The sequence below is a fragment of the Myotis daubentonii genome, chromosome 2, assembly GCF_963259705.1.
Source record: "Myotis daubentonii chromosome 2, mMyoDau2.1, whole genome shotgun sequence".
NCBI classification, from domain to species: Eukaryota; Metazoa; Chordata; class Mammalia; order Chiroptera; family Vespertilionidae; genus Myotis; species Myotis daubentonii.
This window is the reverse complement of record NC_081841.1, coordinates 12,168,157-12,189,790: the sequence shown is the minus strand read 5'-3', so window position 1 is coordinate 12,189,790 and position 21,634 is coordinate 12,168,157. Positions and strand designations below refer to the sequence as shown.

The following is a 21,634-nucleotide window of genomic DNA, read 5'->3' as shown; positions in this document are numbered from 1 at the left end:
GAGCCCCAATTAAGAAGAATGGTACCCACTTCCCCCTAAATAATTTCATTTTTGTCATTAATAGGCCTGTATTATAAAAGTTGCACTCAATTACTATTATTTTGAATTTTGTCAATAAAAGTTTTGTGGAATTTGTTTTCTCTTATTATATAAATATCACATACTATTCTTTTTTTAAAATTGATTATTTTCTAAAAATATCTTTATTGATTTCAGAGAGGAAAAGAGGAGAGAGAGAGAAACATCAGTAATGAGAGAGAGCCATTGATTGGCTGCTCCTGCACGCCCCACATTGGTGATGGAGCCTGCAACCAGGGATATGCCCTGACTAGAAATCAAACCCTGACCTCCTGGTTCATAGGTCAATGCTCAACCACTGAGCCATGCCAGCTGGGCATTACATACTATTCTTGATTTTTGCTTCTTGGCCGCAAAATTCAAAAATATTTACTGTCTGGCCCTTTACAGGAAAGGTTTGCCGACCCTTGCTCTTCTGTTTGCTAATCTGATTCTTCTGCACACTCACACTCTCCCTACCTTTTCCCTCACGTTCTGTTCCGAAGAAGTTAAAAGGAGGAAATGGTGAGTGAGGTCATTATGTTCTTAGGGTCAAAACTGTTGAGAAAAATGTCCAGATTCATTTGGGAAAAAAGCAAGTTGGATGAGCGCAGTCCTATTCAGCTACGAAGAGTGAACTCTTCAAACTGTTACATATTGCGTCAAATAAAAATACAAATCGGTGTGAGAGTTTCCTGTAAAAATCAATCCCCCCCTTTTTTTAAAAAAATTAAGGTATAATAAGTCTGAATTGTTGAAAAAGCCAACATCTCATTGCTTTCAGAGCATCAACACTTGAGGGAAACAATGTTTTGAGAGCTGAGCGACCTTTTACTTTTTCCTACTGAAGTTAGCTCCTTTTTCTTTCCTTTAACAGATGAGGAAAAAGAAAATAATAGAGCATCCAAGCCCCACTCCACGCCTGCTACTCTGCAATGGTAAGTTACTTTTTTAGTAAGTTCTCTCTTGATGGGATGCTCATGTAACTCTATCTTCATACTGCTTGGCGGGCACATGGCTTGGCTGTTTTGACATTGTCATGATAATGTGACATCTAATAGCCCATCTGCAACCTCTTGAATTTGCAGGGATGTGTAAAATACTCAAGCTGGATCTAGGCTGGAGATTTGAATTTTGATATTTTATTTTGAGGTAGATTCTACCCTTCTCCCCCCATCATCAAAACACTGGCAAGGACTAAATTCCACATGGATGCTATTAATTGATTTTAATGGAATCCATACTTCAGTTAATAATGTTGCAGCAGACTATATAGAAACATAGGTCTAGTCACCCCGTCAATCAGCCTTAATGAATTAACAATTACTTGCAACTACAAAGCAATATGTTAGCATTAATAAGAATTATCTACTAGAGTGGCTTTCTCTTTAGTATTTGGAATTTCTGGGCTCGATGTAATATTTAGTGATGGTGTTTAAGAGGCTGCACTCATGTTTGGAAGAAAAGCAGAGAAAAATCAGGAAGATGGAGGAGAGAGCCAGAAAGCAGATGGGCATTAATGAGCAAATCGTATTAGATTCTCTAGTCTAATCCAGCCACGGGTGAGGGGAAAACAGCACTGGGAGAGAGCATTCAGGAACGTAACTCAATTTTCTCTAAGGAGAGTCTCAATGGTCACCTTGCTTTGCTCCAAGGCTAGCCCAGGCTGTTTTCCAGCCTCTGTCTGGTTCCCATCGATGTGTCCCTATATTCTTTTTCTCGTTTCACTTGCTGCTTTTTGCTTTATTTAAAATTCTATTCTTCCTTTTTGGTCAGATCATCCCTTTCCTCTTCCCCCTGAATGATGGTCACACAAATTCCCATAATGTCAGGACAGCAAATGAGGCATCAACATAAAAGACTTTGGGGGGGGGGGAGATTCTAGAAATGCAAGGAATCGACACTCTTGCTTTAATAACTGGGACATGTTGCACATTTTAGAATAAAAGATTTGAAAGGGACTATAAGGAAATCACCTTGTTTGTGTGTGTTGGCTGTGATTCTCTGACATCTGCCTAGCGACAGCGAGGCTGTGGAAAGTGCGCTCTCTTAAGTCAGACTGCCAGGAATGAACTCATAGCTCTGCTTCTTTTCAGCTGTGGAACATTGGGCAAGTTCCTTAACCTCTCTGTGCCTCAGTCTACTCCCTTGTGAAATGGGGACAGCAGTGGTATCTACCTCATAGGGTAGTCATGAAGAGGAAGTGAGTACAATGAAGTGCTAATAGCGCGTGGTAGAGTGAGTGCTTGGTAAATATCAGCCACCATCAGTGGCTAGCCATGCCCCTTCCTCTGAGTCCCACAAGGACATCCCGGAATAGCACTTCTCTCTTCCCTGACATGCGCACAGTCCGTGCTCTTTCTCCTGTGCCTAATTCTATACAAAATATATGTTTTTTTAAATAAAGGGACACATAGATCATCCCAAAAGAAATTTCATCCTCCAATTCACAAAGTTAGGCAGTGGATTATTTTAATGATATATTGGCTTTCAAGGGCAAATCAGATTTGAAAATATATAAACTTTAGTCTTATTATTATAAACTAGTGACCCGGCATGTGAAATTGCGTGGCCCCGCTCACCCGCCACCCCGCCTTGACACCCTAACCTCTCCACCCAAAGCTCGAAAGAGCGCCTGGCCCCACCCCCGACCCCTCTGGCCTTCTCTGGCCACTTCAAGCCCCACCCTCAGTCCCCGAAAGTCACCTTGGGCTGGTCCCGCCTCCTCTGCCCTGTCATGGCACTGGAGGAGAGTGTGGAAGCCTCCCGCCTGCTGCAGAGTTTTGAGCGCTGCTTCCTGGCGGTGCATGCGCTGCACTCCTTCCCCTGGCAGGTGGGCAGCAGGCATGCTGAGTGCGAGCAGTGGGTGGCGAAGGACTGGTGAGGGGCACTATGGGCTTTCACCCCCACTCTCCCTACCACAGCATGGTCCTGCCTCCTCAGGATGCCTCCCCACTTCTGCCCAGTCTCCAGAGCAACGCAGCGGCTCTGCCCCACTGCACATGCGCACGCAGCCTCCTGCTGATCGGTCGTTACAGTGTGAGGGCGTCACGACCATTAGCATTTTAGCTCTTCATTATATAGGATAAAATATATAAACTTTCTTATTAGCCAAAGGCATCAAGTTATTCAAACCTTAAATTTTCCTTTAATTCCTATTGTATTGTATTGTATTGTATTGTATTGTATTGTATTGTATTGTATTGTATTGTACTATACTAGAGGCCCGGTGCATGAAATTCTTGTACTTGGCAGGGCGGGAGGGAGGGGCTCCCTCAGCCTGGCCTGCACCCTCTCACAGTCCAGGAGCCCTCAGGGGAAGCGGGCCTAAGCCTTCAGTCGGACATCCTTAGTGCTGCCAGCTTCTGGCTGAGCCCGGCTTCTGGCTGAGCGGCACTCCTCCTGTGGGAGTGCACTGACCGCCAGGGGGCAGCTCCTGCATTGAGCGTCTGGCCCCTGGCGGTCAGTGCACGTCATAGCGACTGGTTGTTCCGCCGTTCTGTCAATGTGCATATTAGCCTTTTATTATATAGGATTTTTAAGATGGAATGTCAGTTATTAACTAATTCAAGAAACGTTTACTGAGCACCCACTATTTCCTAGGCTGTTCTTGGGACAGCACTGGTGGATGAAGTGGACTGAGAATAGGGGCTGGTGACGCTCAGCAACCCCACAGGGAGTTCCGAAGCTGGGACGGCACTTCAGAGAGGACTGGAATGGAGGCCATGGGTCTGGTCCTTTATTTCCCACCTTGCCCATCTCTGGAAGCAGGCTGCCCCCAAGGAGGGGGTGTAACTGAGTGAGGCAGTTCCCTTCACCTCCCAGCAGCGGGAAGGGCGCCTCAGGCCTAAGAGTAACCCGGGCACATGCCAGGGCATCTGCTCTGCCCTCCAAGTTGGGAGCAGGCTAAGCTTGTCCAAGGAACTGCAGAAGGCAGCCTGTGTGGTTGGAGCATAGTGAGCAAGGAGGGGGTGACACAGCTGAGGTGGCAGAGGGAGGCGGGGGGAGGGTCTGTAAACAGCAGGGAAGAAAAAGTAAGCCATTTCTTTAAACTTAAATAGGAACAATCATGCTTAAAAGTGTGGTGGAGGACATGTGACCTCATATAAAATTCCACATGAGTAACTATTTTTAAGACACAGTTTCAGTATAAAAACTGTCTCAAAGGGAACTGGATGCACCCTCCACTTTATAAAGAAATGTGTCATAATTTAAAATATGTCCCCTTTCTGCTCTGACCGCCAGGGAGTTCAGAGCAAAATCTGATGCTTATGTACTTTTCAATCTCTTTCCTTTGTCTGATTTTCTTCTTCTTTTTTAAAATGTTATAGCTTTTTATTAAAAAGGCAAGATACAAATACATTGAGTACATACTTTTATTTTCTGTACACAGTAATACATTTTCTTATTTAAAAACAAAAGCATTACAGATAAGGCGGAATTCTTCCCTTCATGTAATTCCTTGCTTCCTTCTTCAGGGCAACCCCGTTACCGGTGAGAAATTCCCACATGTGTACATACATACGTATATGTGCGGTCTTTGCCTGTGCATTTACATGCACATGTACTGATCAAAGTTTCTGAACTGTGATTTTTTTATTTAGTATTTTCTTCTTTTTAAGAAATATAACACTAAAACAACAAAAAATAAAAAACAAACAAAAAATAAGACATAACACTAAAAATACTGTCACACAACCGGGCACACTCTGTTGGCCCACACTCTCCTCCTCAGGGCAAGGTCCAGGAGCTCTGCCCATGATAGTCCGTGAGGAACAGCCTCGCTGTGACTGCTGCTCAGGATCCCCTGCCCCCAAAGGCAGCCCAGCATTTACTTCCCCCTTCCCCTCTTGGTGGACACTTCGGTTGTGTCCCGATCTCATCTTCGCCATTACAAATAGGGCCCAGAGAATGTCCATGTGTCCCCCGTGCACACCTGCTGCGGCGTTTCTCCTGTGCGGGAATCAAGAGGTGGAAGAACCTGGTGTCCAGGAACTGGTCAGGGGTGGCACACTTGCCCTCTCGATGGCTTTGCCGTTTTATATCTTCGCTCGCAGAATAAAGTGCTTTTCGTGAAAACGGGAACCAGGCTCCACAGCGCGGCCTCTCATTCTCTGAGGCGTTTACATCCTTCACAGTGTCCCCTCTCTCCCGTGGCCGTGGGCAGCCCGGCAGGACGCTGAGGAAACAGAGGCCTCACCACCATGGTGGCTGCCACCCACCCGACAGTGCCACGCTCTCCTGGGACGTTTGGCTTGTTTTTGGAATTGGATGGGAGCTATTTGCCTCACCACCTTCTCCCTATCTTGTCATGAGCCTCTTCCCATCTCCTTAGACTCCATCCCCGCTCTAAGGACAAATAACCCAGCAGCCAAGCAGCCTGGAATCCTTGAGGCCACGTGATCGGGAGGCAGTTCCCAGCAGAAAACAGACAAATATTGTCCAATGCCTCCTGCCGCACACTTTCCAGCATCCTCGGTCACGAGGGTGAGTAAAGCCTCGCTCGCTGGGGAGGCAGCCCTGCTGGAGTCCTGGCCGCACAATAACCTCTATTCACAGGAGGATTTGGGAAGGGAAAGCAGCCTGTCCCACCATCCTGGCCTCCTGGCTGCCAGCACAAGTCCTCTCCCGGCCCCGCCCTCTCACACCTCCCAGCTCCTTGTCACTTTCTGGTGGATCTACTTTCCCTTTCGGGAGTTTTCAGAGGAAGTCAGGCCCTTCCCGTAAGGTGAAGGACACAAGACCAAATTGTCATGTCCTTGGGTGGTCGGGTGGGGGTGGGGGGCATTTTCTTTTCGTTTGAAAAATAAAAGTGAAGCCTTGGGTGGTTGATGGGCTTTCAGTTTCAAATTCATATAAAACAAAGTAAATTAGAGTTCCTCTTTCAAATGTTCCTGGAGGCCCAAGGTAGAGGATTGGCTGGGTACTGTTGTTGAAGTTTTAGACCCCGCCAAGCTCCTAGGCCAGACTCATTGGCTGTGACCAATGCCTGATGTTTTGCACTCATTTCTGACCTGAGTCTTTATTCAGCGGTGACATAACATTATTTACTTTAATAATGCGAGTCTCAGAAAGGAAAGCTGAACATTTCTAGCTCTGAAAGCAGCAGGGGTGCTAGATAATGTGAAAGTGTGGGTGTGTCCTGTTAGAATCCGTACCTACAGGTGGAGAAAGGATGGTTAAGCAGACCAACACGAAGGGTGGAAATGTCTCGGAGAATGAGATGCTATGTTGTGGGGCTTGGTTCCTATTTTTTAAAAGGGGCTTTTTGTGCTGTAGTTAAGGTATAAGGTGATAAAACTTTTATTTTTAATTTTTATTGATTTGGGGGGTGGGGAAGGGGGCAGGGAGGGGATTTGTTGTTCCACTTATGCATTCATTGGTTGATTCTTTGTTTAAATATATTTTTTATTGTTGATAGTATAGATATCTTCCATTCCCCCCCTTTACCCCCATTTCTCTGAGTCCCTACCTACTCCCCCAGGTCTTAATTACCATATTGCTCGTGTCCATGGGCTATGCATATAAGTATATAAGTTCTTTGGTTTATCTCTTCAAGAGAAACATTGATGTGAAAGAGACACAAGATTGGTTGCCTCCCACACACACCCAGACCAGGGCCGGGGGTCCATCCTGCAACCCAGGTATGCACCCTCGACCAGAATCAAACCTGGGATCCTTCAGTCCAAGGACCAGCGCTCTACCCACTGAGCAAAACCAGCTAGGAATTCTTTGGTTGATTCTTGTATGTGCCCTGACTGGGGATCAAACCCTCAACCTTGGCGTATTTCAGGATGATGCTCTAACCAACTGAGCTACCCATGACGATGTCCTTAGGGCCTGTTTGTAATGTACAGACAGGGAATAGATGGAAAGGGATGGTTTATGACAGTGAATGGTGTCTCTGACAACCTCAATTATACAAGTTATGACATTCAACATTTTTTTTAAAGTCCTGTTGTCATTTCTTCTAGTAAAATACGGGAAAAAAAGTTCTGTTTTAGACATGTGTGCAAGGACGGGAGAAGTGGAGCCTTTGAGCTGAAAGCCCAGGTGCACATGTAAGAAAACAGGTTTAAAATGAGAACCGAGGGGACAAGTATGCCAGGTGCTCTTTGCTCTTCATTATAAAGTACTAACGCAGAGCTTCCTCCGTGTGCCCTCGGACGCCACATGCCGAAACCTCACAAGGAGGTCTTTTAAAAAAGTACACCGTGGTTAATGACTCACGCTGGCTAGTAGACGGAGTTCATTATCTCCATAATAGGATAGACTCAATTCAAATATGACCAAGTCGTTGAATGGAAGATCAGAAAATGGAAGACATGGGAAATTGTTTTGTGATCATTAAAAATACCCAGGTATAATGGAGTATTGTTCATCAGGTCAGACTAATGATGTCCTCTGGGAAAGCGGGAAATTTCATCAGATAAGAAGAGAAATAATGAACTGCCTTTCTTTCTGCCATGCCTTGGCCGGGAAGCGGGCATTCCAGTTAGCGACGTCAGCACACCCCGGGCCCTCTGGACTCTGTGAGGAGGTTTGGGGTAAGGTGTCATGATGCTATTCCTGGTGGTAGCAACTCATCAGATGTCAACGCTGCCCTTAATGCCAATTACATCTGTGTCTTCATAGAGCTTATTAAAATGCTTCGCCCAGATACCTGGAGGCGGAGAAGCTCTGGTGAGAGGAATAAAACGGGTAGAAATGTAGTTATTTAGAAGGTGCTGGCCTTGGGCAGGTAACTGCTTAATTAACTCAGCCTGTGATCTCTGACTTACATCCGACTCAAATAGTTGGTTGCTGCTATGGGTTCATTTAATGAGATGTATTTTAATCTTGATCTTATATTTTACCCCTGATCTCTTGGCCAGATTTAATGAGCAGACAAGCCACAAGAACAACCAGAAACTGAGCACAGGGGCCTTAAGTAAAGTAATGAATGGGGGACCCGGGAATGTACCGGGAGCCTGTACTAACACCGAGTTTGGGAGCATCATTTCCCCCTAGCTCAGCACCCCTGAGTTTTTTAATCTTGGGGAGTGAAGCCCCCATTCATCCATTCAGCCCAGTTAGGAGCCTAAGAACCTGCCCTGGTTGCCCCTACCCTTCTCACATCTGACGACAGAAAACGCACACCCTAAATGTTCTCTCTGCCCCCGTGGCCACTCCTTCACTTCATGCTCCATCGTTTCTTGGCTGGACTGTCAGAGTACCTCCCAACTGGTCTCAGTTGTTCGTTCGTTCATTCATTCAACAAATACTAAGTAGTCAGCCACTCTGTGGACTAGGCCTCACTAGTCTACCTTGTTCACCCACCATAGAGGTGCCAGAGTGAACTTTCCAAAACAAATTTGATTGTGCTACTCCCATGCTTAAAAATCTTAACTATCCCCCCCCCCCCCGTCATTTTAAAGGCTCAGATGCCTTTTATAATATGAATTCTGAATAGTTTGAAATGCATGTTTGTTGACTGTACCTATGGATTTTTCTGGGTGGAATTAATTTTAGGAACTCATTAGCAAAACAAGCAAAAAGGGGATACTTCTCCCCTCCCCGCAGCTTGTCGTGCACAAAGTTCCTGATGCCCAGTTGTTCGTGTGTGTGCCTTCAACCAGAAAATGTCCCACTGCCGTCTAAAGAGTTGAAGTCAATGCTTTTCAAAGGGAGTGGTTGATGGAACTGTCAGTAATCTAAGAAGAAACCTATGACATGGATTTTTTTTACATCTTTCTATATTCAAGACATTGCTGGCAAAAAGGACATACTGAGCTTTAGATTAATGTTAGTTACTGTTGTTATTGATGACATTATTATTATTCCTACAACATCCCAGAAACACTCAGGTCTTCCTGCCTCTGCGTCTTTATTGTTTTGATCAGGGGTCCTCAAACTTTTTAAACAGAGGGCCAGTTCACTGTCCCTCAGACCGTTGGGAGGGCCGGACTATAGTTTAAAAAAAAATTATGAACAAATTCCTATGCACACTGCACTTATTTTGAAGTAAAAAAACAAAACGGGAACAAATACAATATTTGTATTTGCATGTGGCCCGCGGGCCGTAGTTTGAGGACCCCTGGTTTTGATTCTCTGGGCATCCCTTCATTGCCTTCTGAAAATAATGCTTTCGTAGCAGCTCTTCAACTCCCGGGGTTGCTAAACTCTTTAAGCCAGGCCCTATTCCCTTGTGGGGATTGAACGTTTCTCACACCCCCTCTGCCATGGTTCTCTCCCTTTAGATACTCCTTCACAAGCCCCCTGCTCCACACAGACCAGCAGCTCCATCACCCAAAGCACATGCCACGTTTGTCTCGCATCCCTGCTGGTTCTCTTGTCGACCCCCTCCCTCTATCTTGGCAAATACCACAGTGGTGAAGAGTGAGACAAGCTCTCCCATTTCCTAGCTAGCTGCATGATCCTGGGCAAATGAGTTCCACTCTTACAACCTCAGTTTCCTCATCTAAAACATGGGTATAATACCTACCGGACAGGGTTATTGTGAGGATCAAATGAGATCCTGATGCCCAGAGCCCCTGCCTAATAGCTTACCAGATGCTGGCTGCGGCTGCTGTTGTTCCAAAGTTGCAATCCCAATTCATCCATGAAACCTAATCAGCTGCTCTCATCTAGCACTAATCTCTCTGTTTTCCCACCTTCCGCTGCACCTGTGGTCAGCAGGTTGTAGTGCTTAAATATTCTTAGTTCTGTGCATTATTCTCCCCAGTTAAACTGCACCGTGAACTAGGGCATAGGCCGTGTCTTATGTCAACACAGGAGCCAACAGAAGCCAGACCAGCACAGAAAATAGATGGGGTGTAAGAAAAACAGGAGGAGTGAGGCCTCTGGCCAGTTTGAGGGCACATGTAACTCGGGCCCATTGTTGTCATGTGGGAATATAGGCCCCGTGTTGCCAGACCTCAGCCTTTTTCAGAGAAGCCAGAAATCCAGATTCCAATGTGAAACGTCCTGAGTTTTCAAAGTTGGGCCAACACTGTTCGGCCCAAACAAAGCGTGTCTGTGAGACCCCAGCTTGCGAGCGCTGTCTTACTCAGATGGCCCCAACGGGTTTGTGTGTATGCTTGTTATTTAGACCTCTGAACCTCCTTTTACAGAGAAACAGCACTGTGAGTGGCATTTGGGGCTGATGGTTAAGCTGATTCCCATCCCTAGCAGACCTGACGCTCAGGTAGTCCTAAGGAGCCTGATCTCTACATGAAACCACTTCCCACCAAAAAAACACATTTAGGGTTTGAGTTACGGTGCCGGGGACACATATACTCGAATGGAACCCTCTCGGGACGGGGCCTTTGTTTTACTCACTGCCATTTCCTTAATGTTTAGGATGCTGCCCGGCATCCAGTAAATATTGTTAAAGGTTACCTGTGTCTCTGTCCATCTGCCCACCATCAACCTGTCCTCTGTGTGCAAGCAAGGACCACGTTGCTCACCGTGGTGTCCCCAGCACCTGCCGGGTGATAGGAGACCGACCGGTATTCGTTGAATGACTATATGAGTGAAACCGTCTATTCATCAGACACTTACTGAGCACCTGCTCGGTGCCAAGGGATATGCTGGGCTTCGAGGGTGCAGAAGTGACTCCGACTCCAGGAATTGGGTTGCCCAGAAAGGATTGCATAAGTGTTTCCCGAAACACTTTTAAAAACTGTCAGGAGTTACTCAGTGTTCCCCTTCCCAGAAAAGGAGGCTGGATGGATGAGGTGACCAGGGACCCCTCAGCACCGGGCTTCCTCACTTATCTGAGCATCCTAGGGCTGTGTGCATCCATGGGGTTTGACTACGAAAGACTGATCTTCTTTCAACACGTCAGAGTGAGCCAATGAGCGCTGCCTTTCAAGTGGGCACCTCAGGAGGCCGTGCCCTCGTTCCACTCCGGTTACGACAGCGCTGGACCACTTTCTGGGCAAGTGCCTCAGGGAAAGTTAGGAGCCAGTTGAGGACATTTGTGTCATTGCTTTAGATTCACGCCTTATTTTCGACCCCCTGCCCCTCAAAAAGTGTTTTAGCCCTCAAACTTGATTCTAAATGACTTCGGATTGTTTCCTAAAATCCAACTCATGATCAAAGGAGGACTGTTTTCTGTTGGTGAGTTTATTGAACCTGTGTGCCCCGGGCTCTGAAGGTCGCAGGGCCCGGGGAGAAGCCACATGGCCGTGTGCCCCGGCAGCTCTGCTGGGAGAAGTGGTGAACCTTCCCGTGTGTCCGTGGGAAAGGAGGCAGGAGTCGTCTTGATGCCTGCATTGTGGTGTGTGGGTTAAAGAGGAAAGAATCTAGTTTGCTTTCATGTTCCTAATATCTAGCACACATTCTTGACCTAGAGGAGCCAACAGAGGCTTTATGAAGCGAAAAGTGGATGGTGATGATGAGGTCCAACATCTAAGTACTTGTCGGGTGCCAGGCACATGACACAAATTACACGATCGTCACAACAACCTGATGAGGTGGTTATCATCATCACCTCCCAGAGGACACTGAGGCCCGCTGCTGAGTAACTTGCCCAAGGTCAACAAGCCCACAGGTGACAAGGCTGGGGTTTGACCCAAGTTGATAGCCCCTGCTGTGAACCCTGATCTGTGCTCATGAAGAAGGTAACGGGATAGAATCATGCAATCCTAGTGCAGCCCAGAAGGCGATCCTAGCGGAACCAGGCGGTGCAGCTCCCTGCTGTGGCTGGAAAGCCTCCCGCAGTCGGTGGTCAGTGACTGTCCAGCTGCCCAGTCTCTCCTGGGCGCTTGCTTCCCAGGCCATCCCCACCCACTGCTACGAGTCAGCCAAGCATGCTCTGTGATTGTGACACCCATTAGAAATGGCCACACAGTGAGTGTGTGGTTCGAAGCTTGGCTGAATGGGGCACCTGCAAGACCCTGTATCGTTTCTGGAATTTCAGGGAGCCCAATCCACCCAGAATGTAGCCATGCCAAAGACAGCACCGAGGAGGAGGACTGGGAATTTGGTTTGAAAACGTGACCAGCGGGCATTCCCACAGGGGCCAGGAGTCGGCCAACCTCCTCACTCCATCGTGACCTTGGGCAGGTTGCTTTGTCCTCCTGGGCCTCAGTTTCCCAGCTGTGGGAAGTTAGTTATTTCTGAGGTCTGCCAGCTCTGGAGGAGGCCCAGGAAGACCATCCCTGTCTGACTGGGGTTTGCTCACTGGGCGTGTATTCGTCTCCCCAGGCTGGAGGAGAACTATGAGATTGCGGAAGGGGTCTGCATTCCCCGCAGCGCCCTCTACATGCACTACCTGGACTTCTGCGAGAAGAACGACACCCAGCCGGTCAACGCTGCCAGCTTCGGAAAGGTGAGTGCTGCCCCTGGCTCCTTCTTCCACCCTTGTCAGTAATTTATGCGTCGTTCTTCATCCTGTGACTCGGATCTTCGTAAGTTACCAAACTTTGATAACTTTGCTGTGATACTTCACTGCAAAAGGTTTAAACACTTGTTAAAGGAATACAAAACGACATACCGAAATGAAGTAATTCCAGAGTGTTAAAAACTTCAAATAATTCAGGCAGGTTATAGAGGAAAAAGCGGACATCTAAGTTGAATGTCCTCGGTCTTTAATTGGCAGGAAGTAACTTCTTTCCTCTGCGAGGCAAATGCTGAACTCCCAAGCGTGTCGTACGTATGTCAGTGAGCCTGGGATGGGCAAACTGCTCGGCTTTGTAATGGGAATGCCCTGGAGACCCTGGGGAATGGCCTTGTCTCATTGGCTTGGATGTTTGGGAGGCGTCCACGGGCGGCGGGCGGGGGGCCGGGGGGGGGTTGTTTGTCATGTCACTGCAGGCCTGGCTGTTCTCTATCCATCTTATGATGGAAATATATTGATGAAAATATATCCCACACTTAGTACTGTCTCTACAAGAAAAATTGTTATCCCTGGTCATTCATATTTACCAAGGAAAGCTGTTGGAGCAATCGGTGACTGATTGTTTATATGATAGATTCTAGATTTTTACCCTTCCAAAATACCCAATGTAGCTTGAGTCAGTACATCTGAATTCTTTCTCCTTTTATTAGCTTCTTTTCTCTAGGTCTAATTTTTACTGCATCTGATAACAAAAACGGCCTGTCTTTTCCTTACCTATGAGTGCAGGCATAGCCAGGACTGGAGTGGAGAAAGAGGTTAGTGTGTAAGTGTCAGGAGTTCCCTTCACAGGTCCCCAGCAGATAAATCCAACAGGAGAGGAAAAAAAGAGAGGCGTCAGACCTCAGCCAACCTCCCTGGAGAGTCCCCAACAGAGTGGCTGAGAATTGGCTCCACTCGATAAATGGGAAGATGCTCTGGCGACTGAAGGAGGGGAAATGTTTTTGTGATGCTCTGATGCTATTTCTCCAAAGTGAAAAGAGTCTTTTTACAAATCAGTGGAGAAACCACCTTTGCTGTTTCATTCACTCATTTCTCTAGTCCAGTGGTTCTCAACCTTCTGGCCCTTTAAATACAGTTCCTCATGTTGTGACCCAACCATAAAATTATTTTCGTTGCTACTTCAAAACTGTCATGTTGCTACTGTTATGAATCATAATGTAAATATCTGATATGCAGGATGGTCTTAGGCGACCCCTGTGAAAGGATCGTTCGACCGCCAAAGGGGTCGCGACTCACAGGTTGAGAACCGCTGCTCTAGTCCCTCGGTATTAGCGGAGATGGGCGGTGTGGCAGGCACTGTTAGTCCACAGAAACCCAGCTGCGAACCCGCGTGGGGCCCCACGTGGAGGGGCTCACAGGCCGGGAGGGAGACCGAGGCAGGTGGGAGAAGGAACAGCATACCAGGAACGCATGGGACCCTGGAGCTTGGTCACGTGTCTGTGGTCCTGAAACATTCATTTGGATCTGCACAGTCCCATGCAGTGGCCACAGTGGAAAGTCCAGCTCAGGCCTCTTAGATGGAGGGGCAGGTTGGGTGAAACCAAAGACCAAGAATCATGCCTCTCCTGGACTTACCTGAACCTCTCTGAGCCTCAGCCCTCTGGGCTGTGAGTGGGAATGAACCCCGCCCTTCTTCGGGGGGATGTTAGATTCGGGTGAGCGGGCGTCAGTGGGTGATGCAAGGCCCTGTTCACTCAGCCAGCGAGGGGCTCAGATATTTGCTAACACCTCCCATGTCCCATTACAACTGTGGTTTTTTGTGAATTCTCCAGGAGATGTTTGTGCAGAAAAAATAGCCACTTGTTAGCTTAGATTCTGGAACAAAAACAAGCAAAAAACAAACAAACAAACAAACAAAAAACCCAACCCTCCCCATTTCTAGAATCTCTAATTTGCCTGTGTGAGGACTTTCTATTCCTTTTTCTCAAATAATTCTGTAACTCTGTTGTCAGCTTAGGGTTTCCAAATATCTGGACCTCACGCATGGTCCAGATAAAATTGATTTAACTCTGCCCCTCCTCCCAGAACCCCAGTTCCATTCCTAGTTTAAGTCTCAAGCCTGCCACCAAGATTTCAGCAAATCCCAGAGCACTTACATTCTCAGGCTCTCCTTGAGCTGGGGACTCTTCCTTCTGCCTATTCCTCCTCTCTCTACACCTGTGCTGCTCAGTACGGTAGCCACTTGCCACATACGGCTGGTAACTTATAGTGAAATACAATCAAGTTCTTCGGTCACACAAGCCATATTTCAAGTGCCCAGTGGCCACATGTAACTCGAGGCTGCCATATCGGGTCCACAGATAGACATTCCCATCATCACAGGACGTTCGCTCACACAGCCTTGCTCTGAACATCATGAGCCAGGAGTGAATTCAGGGCCCTCCGCACTGTGCACAAGACAGCCCTCGTGATCCTAGTAGACAGGAGTTTGTAGGGGGCTTTACACCCCAGACTGTCGTAAAACATCTCAAAACGCTGTCCCCCCCCTACGTCCCCACGCAGGAGGCTCGCTGGTCCTCCACCTGCCAGTTCCCCTCTCGCCCAGCCCTCTCTATTCTGCTGTCTCCTCCTTCCTCCCTTGCCTCCTTCTCCTGCTCCCCTCTTCCTTCCACCAGGTTTCCTCTGTTGCCTGATCTTTGGTTTCTGCTGATATCCATGCCCACAAGTCTCATTTACCCCAAACAGCTACTCAGAATATTTTTCCGAATATTGTTTTCTCCCCAAGAAGTGCAGTGCCAGCCGCTTCCAAATAGTAATTAAAATAAATACCCAACTATCCAAACAAACATCTGCCTTCTCTTCAGTCCAAAAGCAAGGACCTGCTCTAATGGTATCAGCAGCACCAAGGCAAAGGCTCTGCCGCTGCCTGGCCATCAATTGCAAATGCCCTGGGACCTGGGGCTTCCTTGCAGGTGTCTGCTGAGAGCGGGATCCACATGAGCTGCTGCTGCTTCTTCTTTTTAAATCTTTATTGTTCAGATTATTACACTTGTTCCTCTTTTCCCCCCCCATAACTCCCCTCCACCCAGTTCCCACCCCACACTCTGCCCTTACCCCCCCCACTGTCCTCATCCATAGGTGTATGATTTTTGTCCAGTCTCTTCCCACACCCCCACACCTCTTTCTCCTCCAAGAATTGTCAGTCCACTCCCTTTCTAAGCCCCTGATTCTATTATATTCACCAGTTTACTCTGTTCATCAGATTTTTTTTATTCACTTGATTTTTAGATTCACTTGTTGATAGATATGTATTTGTTGTTCATAATTTTTATCTTTACCTTTTTCTTCTTCTTCCTCTTCTTAAAGAATACCTTTCAGCATTTCATATAATACTGGTTTGGTGGTGATGAACTCCTTTAGCTTTTTCTTATCAGTGAAGCTCTTTATCTGACCTTCAATTCTGAATGATAGCTTTGCTGGATAAAGTAATCTTGGTTGTAGGTTCTTGCTATTCATCACTTTGAATATTTCTTGCCACTCCCTTCTGGCTTGCATAGTTTCTGTTGAGAAATCAGCTGACAATCTTATGGGTACTCCCTTGTAGGTAACTGACTTTTTTTCTCTTGCTGCTTTTAATATTTTCTCTTTGTCTTTTGCCCTTGGCATTTTAATTATGATGTGTCTTGGTGTGGTCCTCTTTGGATTCCTTTTGTTTGGGGTTCTCTGCACTTCCTGGACTTGTAAGCCTATTTCTTTCACCAGGTGGGGGAAGTTTTCTGTCATTATTTCTTCAAATAGGTTTCCAATATCTTGCTCTCTCTCTCTTCTTCTGGCATCCCTATAATTCAGATGTTGGGACACTTGAAGTTGTCCCAGAGGCTCCTTACACTATCTTGATATTTTTGGATTCTTTTTGCCTTTTGCTTTTCTGGTTGGGTGTTTTTTACTTCTTCATATTTCAAATCTTTGGCTTGATTCTTGGGATCCTCTTGTCTGCTGTTGGATCTCTGTATATTATTCTTTATTTCAGTCAGTGTATGTTTAATTTCTACTTGGTCCTTTTTCATATCCTCGAGGGTCTCACTAAATTTATCGGCGGTTTCTAGAAAATTCTTGAAAACCCTTATAACCGTGGTTTTGAACTCTATATCCAGTAATTTGCTTTCCTCCATTTCTGTCATTTGTGATCTGTTTCTTTGTCTCCACATTTTTTATGCTTCCCTGTGTTGATAGAGTGGCTTTGTGTGCTAGGTGTCCTATAGGGCCCAGTGGCTCAGCCTCCCCAATTACCTGGGGTGGACACTCTTGGTGCACCCCTTTGTGGGCTGTGTGCACTGTCTTATTGTAGTTAAGCCTTGATTGTTGTAGGTATCACTGGAAGGAATTGACCTCCAGGCCAATGGGCTGTGAGAATCAGCTGTCTACAGAGGGAGAACTTCTGTGCTGAAGACCCCCTTATGGGGCAAGACTTGCTTCAGTGGGGCTTTGATGCTCACTGAGTCTGCCCCCTGAGTTTGTCCCTTATGGATCTGAGGAGTTGTAATCTGGATGGTCCCAATCTGACCACTGGGTCACAGGCTCTTGGATCTCTAAGGCGGTGCTAATTTAGCCTCTGCCTGGGGCTACCCAGCAGGAGCTATGAAGAGATCTGCAGGTTCCTCTTCCTTGTTTGGGTTTTGGAGGTGCCCAGATGAGGCCCAGCTGTGAAGCAATGCAAGCTACTGTGGGGCCTTGGGCCTTCTTTTGGATGTTCTGGGTCTTTCTGACCTAGCTGCAGTTTGTTAGGTAATTTTAGATCTCAAAGGGCCAGGTCATTCATATGCAAAAGCCTCTGCTGGCAGCTTGGGTGGGGCGGGGTCTCAGGGAATCAACAGGGTGGAGCAAACAGCTATGGCTGATTCTCAGTCCTGCCCTAAGAGGTCCCGGGTCTCAGTGTCCTGGTAATTGCTGCAAGCACCTCTGAGAGAAAGCCGCCCTTGAGTTCCACCCACTGACAGACAGTCCAGTTTCTCCCCATATGAGTCTGGGTCCCCAGAGACTCGCCAGGAACTGAAGTCAGGGCCGTCGGGAGCCTGTGCCTCCCTCCCGATTGCAAAAGACACCGGCTTCCTCCGGTGCCAGCCCCTTTCTGCGCGCACTTGAACCTCCGTACCTCTGCACTTTACTTCTGCACCTCCTCTGAGTCTCAGTATGCTTTTCTCTTTCCTTCTAGTTGTAGAATTTCCACTCAGCAAGCCTTCCTGTGGTTCTGGATGATGTCCGTTTTGTCTTTTAGTTGTATTTTTGAAGTGGTTGTGCGAGGCAGCAATTTCCGGTGTTTACCTATGCCGCCATCTTGGTTTCTCCATGTGAGCTTCATGAATTGAAAACCCAGACAGTTAGTTGCCCTTCCTGAGGCTCCCAGCACACGGCAGCTGCCACCTCCTGGTGACCTTGGAGTGTCGCTTTGAACAGGTCCCTCTGAACTTAGGATTCATCTATGAACTTTCAACTCAGAGCAAACAAGGTTCAATCTTTTAAATTAGTTTAGAGGGAAAGATTAGATTGGTGATGGTCCCTCCACTCAGCTTGCACTGGGGCTCAGGTGAAACAGACATCAGGGCTGAACCCCCTACCCCACCCGTGTCCTCCTGCTGGGGTACTGCCTGACGGAGTGGGTGGCAGCAATTGCTCTGCTGCAAGTAAGAGCTGAAGCAGAGTTCCTCTTCCCAGCCTTGGCCAAGCTCCATCAGCACCGGCTTCCAGTAATGGTTATTGACTTTTGGTCACGGAGTAGCATAGGGTCCACAGAGAATGCTGAAGCTCCTAGCCCAACGGGCTTTGCCCACTCTTACTGCTGGCTCGGGTCAGGAAAGGTCCCCTGACTGGACTCAACTTTTCTGAGTGCCGTTTCCTTATCTTTAGACCAGAATAATCCCTCTCCAGATTACTCTAGGGAGAAAATGGGACAGAGCTTAGGAGAGCATTTTTAAAAATGCAAAGCTCTCTACCAATGGAAGAAATCGCTGTTATCTAGAATTGGCCCCACTCCATCCTAGCTCCTCTATTTCCTCACCATGCTTTACTTCTCTTTACAGCACTTAATACTGTCTGAAGATATATATATATATATATATATATATATATATATATATATATATATATATATATATATCACATCACTAATATATAGTATATATAATTATCTATTATATCACATATATTGAAGTGATATATATATATGATATAATTAACATGTAGTGTAGTTACCTATATGTTGTAATATATTATTTATCTACATGTTATATATTATTACATATGTTTGCATATATTGCAATTACTATAGCTATCATATATATGACTAATATATACTAATTATTTTATATATATTAGTTACTGTGTTTTGTCTGCCGCCTTCTATAGAACGGAAGCTGCATGAGGACTGTTTTGTTCACGATGAATACTTCGCTCCCAGTATAGTGCCTGGCACATAACAGACCCTCAGATATTTGTTACAAGTTGAATGACTTTTATTAGTAGTATTTGCCAGGGGCCACATGAATCATTTGAACGTGTGAATGTGTTTACCTCCTACGGTAACGATATGAAGTTGGCATTGTGCCCATTTTCCATGAGCCCGTTTGCTGAGTAGGGGTGAACTTGTTAATGTACCAGTGGCAACTGACTGTATTTGTACTTACTTTGAAGAGCCCACCTTGAACGTCCTGTGTCCGACCTTTCTGCCCTGCCTCCTGACAACAAGGTGGGGAAATCCCACAGCATCCGACCATGCTCAGCCTCACACCAGTCCTGGTTAGATAACTTAGACTCATTCTCAGCTATGAAAAAGTCCAGTTTGGTCCAAGTTAAAACTTCCATCTCACATGAAAGTCAGAGCCCCCCCCCCCTCCCTCCCTCCCGGTGGCTCAGAATCTGCTTTGTGAAAGGTGGGGCTGACTCTTTCTCTCTCCTCTTCTGGCTCCTCCCTCCCTGACCGAGAGTCACATGCACACCATGGAGGCCACAGCAGAGGGCCAAGGAGCATCCTTAGGCTCCGTCAGGAATGGTCTTTTTCCACTTTTCAAGGAAAAAAATTAGTACAGGGGATGTACTTATAACATTCTTGCATATGTTATTTAAATTGATTTTTAGAGAGAGAAAGAGAGGGAGTGAGAGAGAGAGAAACATTGATCAGCTGCCTTCTGCACGCTCCCTAGCAGGGATCAAGCCCGAAACCCAGGCATGTGTGCTGACCAGAAATAGAATTGGCAACCTTTTGGTGCACGAGAACGATGCCCAACCAACTGAGCCACACTGACCAGGCCTCGCATATGGCCTGCATATGTTATCCTTAACCTTTAGTATCTGCTGTGGAGTGTCCGTGTCAAGATGTCTGATTTCACACTAGACTCCACATTTTGTTACTTCAGGTGCCCTTAGTGTCATGCACTGTAAAAGCTCTGATATCAAATTGTTCGGGTTTGAATCGCCTCTCCACTACTTAGCAGCCATGTGAGTTTAGGTGATATAATAGCTCTGGGCCTCAGTTTCCTCATCTGTAAAACAGGGAAATGATAGCAACCACCTGAAGAATTGTTGAGATATGGACTGTTAAAACGACGCCCTTAGCACAGTACCTGGTAAATACTAGTATAAACACTCAGTTCACGTTAGCTGTAATTACGACTTCAGTTTATCATAGCAACACTTCATGATTTTAATACCTGATGCTTTTAATATATCATCACTAACATCAATTTTCAACTCTTCTAGCCGTTCTTCCTTCTGAACAATTGTGAGAACAATTGTTCTAAAAATGTCCTACATCACACACACGTTGCCATCACCACCCTCACCCTCTCTTATTACCGTCTTCAGAATTATTCCATTTTTGACTTAACCTGTATCTTATGTAACTCACCTCATTCTAGCTAAATCGGTGAGTGATAACTCTCTTTTCTCAGACTCGTACATGTGACCATCATCCAGTCAGCTTAAGGACAATCCTGGGCTCACATATGGGCTTTAGGACTTGGTGGGATTGTCATCCTGGTACCCTGCAAGGGACAGCAGATTAACCGTCACCTTCCTAGCCAGCGGGTTTTCATCCTTCACCAATCCATATGCATGATTTGAAATCCATTTCTGTCTCATTGCACTAGATACAGATTTCTTGTAAATTTTGGCAATTTCTCTTGAGGATTTTTCTATGGAACCTGCAGCATTTTACCCTGTGGACCACGAGTGCCTGGCACCCAGTGGGCGCTACCAAGGAAAGAGATTATCGAATGGCCCTGGCCAGGTGACTCGGTTGGTTGGAGCGTCATCCCGTACACAAAAGGGTTGCAGGTTCGATCCCCAGTGAGGGAGCATATGGGAGACAACCAGTCAATGTTTTTTTTTCTCTCTCTCTCAAATAAAAAAATCAATAAATATATGGAGTGAGGGTACAAAAAATTATCCAGTGGATAGAGTTACATCAGCATACTAAGATTCTTTTTGCAAATACCTATCTCAGGATGGTAGCGGCGAGGTGTTTTAAAATCCTTATTCATACCACAGGATTCATTATTTTTTCTTCTCTGGAAAATGGGCTATAGGTCTGTTATCAACAAAGAAAGTAAGAATACCACGTTCAAACTGAAAGTTGTGACCGTTAGAATCCCTTTAACCAACTTCTTTCCCTAATAATTTCTCTCTCTTGTTCAGAAAATTGTGTTTTTTAAGAGCAGGCACAAGACTTCTGCAATCATTGTTGTAAAACAGTAACTTGTCATTATACAAATTCTTTGCTGTTTGAAAAGCCCATCTTCTCCCCCGCCCCCCCACCTGAATGGCCTCTGAAATAATAGCTGCAGCTCTTACGTTTACACTGGGCTAAGCATAGTTGACTTATTTTACACCAGGAGTTTGTCTCCTTCGAAGTATGGGGCGAGCTGCACTTACCCTCGTTGAAACTTCGTTGGGATCAGTTCTTGTTGGTGGCAAATCTTTGCCTGCCAAGGTTGGGTTGAATTTGTGGAAGTAGCCAAAAGCCTTTGTTTATTCAGAGCCGTTCTGATGACTGAGTTTACAGACCAAGCTGGACCCAGATCATGTGATTTGGGTCAAAATTAAAACAAGGCCTGTCTGTAGAGTCATGAGACTGAGTGGCTTTCCTGTGTGGCTCCGAAGGTGTCTCTTGAGGCGACACCTGGAAAGGGCGTCCAGGGTTTCATGCACAGGTAGTGGGCAGGTCGCTGGCTCCCAGGGGTGTGAGCTACAGTGAAGAGC

The 21,634-nt window shown here is 46.4% G+C and overlaps 1 protein-coding gene across 1 annotated transcript in view; it reads left to right on the top strand.

Annotated features, from left to right (window-relative positions):
- The window catches only part of RFX4 (regulatory factor X4), a 132,943-nt gene that overhangs the window by 38,901 nt on the left and 72,408 nt on the right, over positions 1–21,634 (top strand). The window contains exons 3-4 of the mRNA XM_059681761.1: positions 935–995; positions 12,250–12,373. Coding sequence (XP_059537744.1) covers positions 935–995; positions 12,250–12,373 — 185 coding nt within the window. The remainder of the gene's footprint in view (positions 1–934; positions 996–12,249; positions 12,374–21,634) is intronic.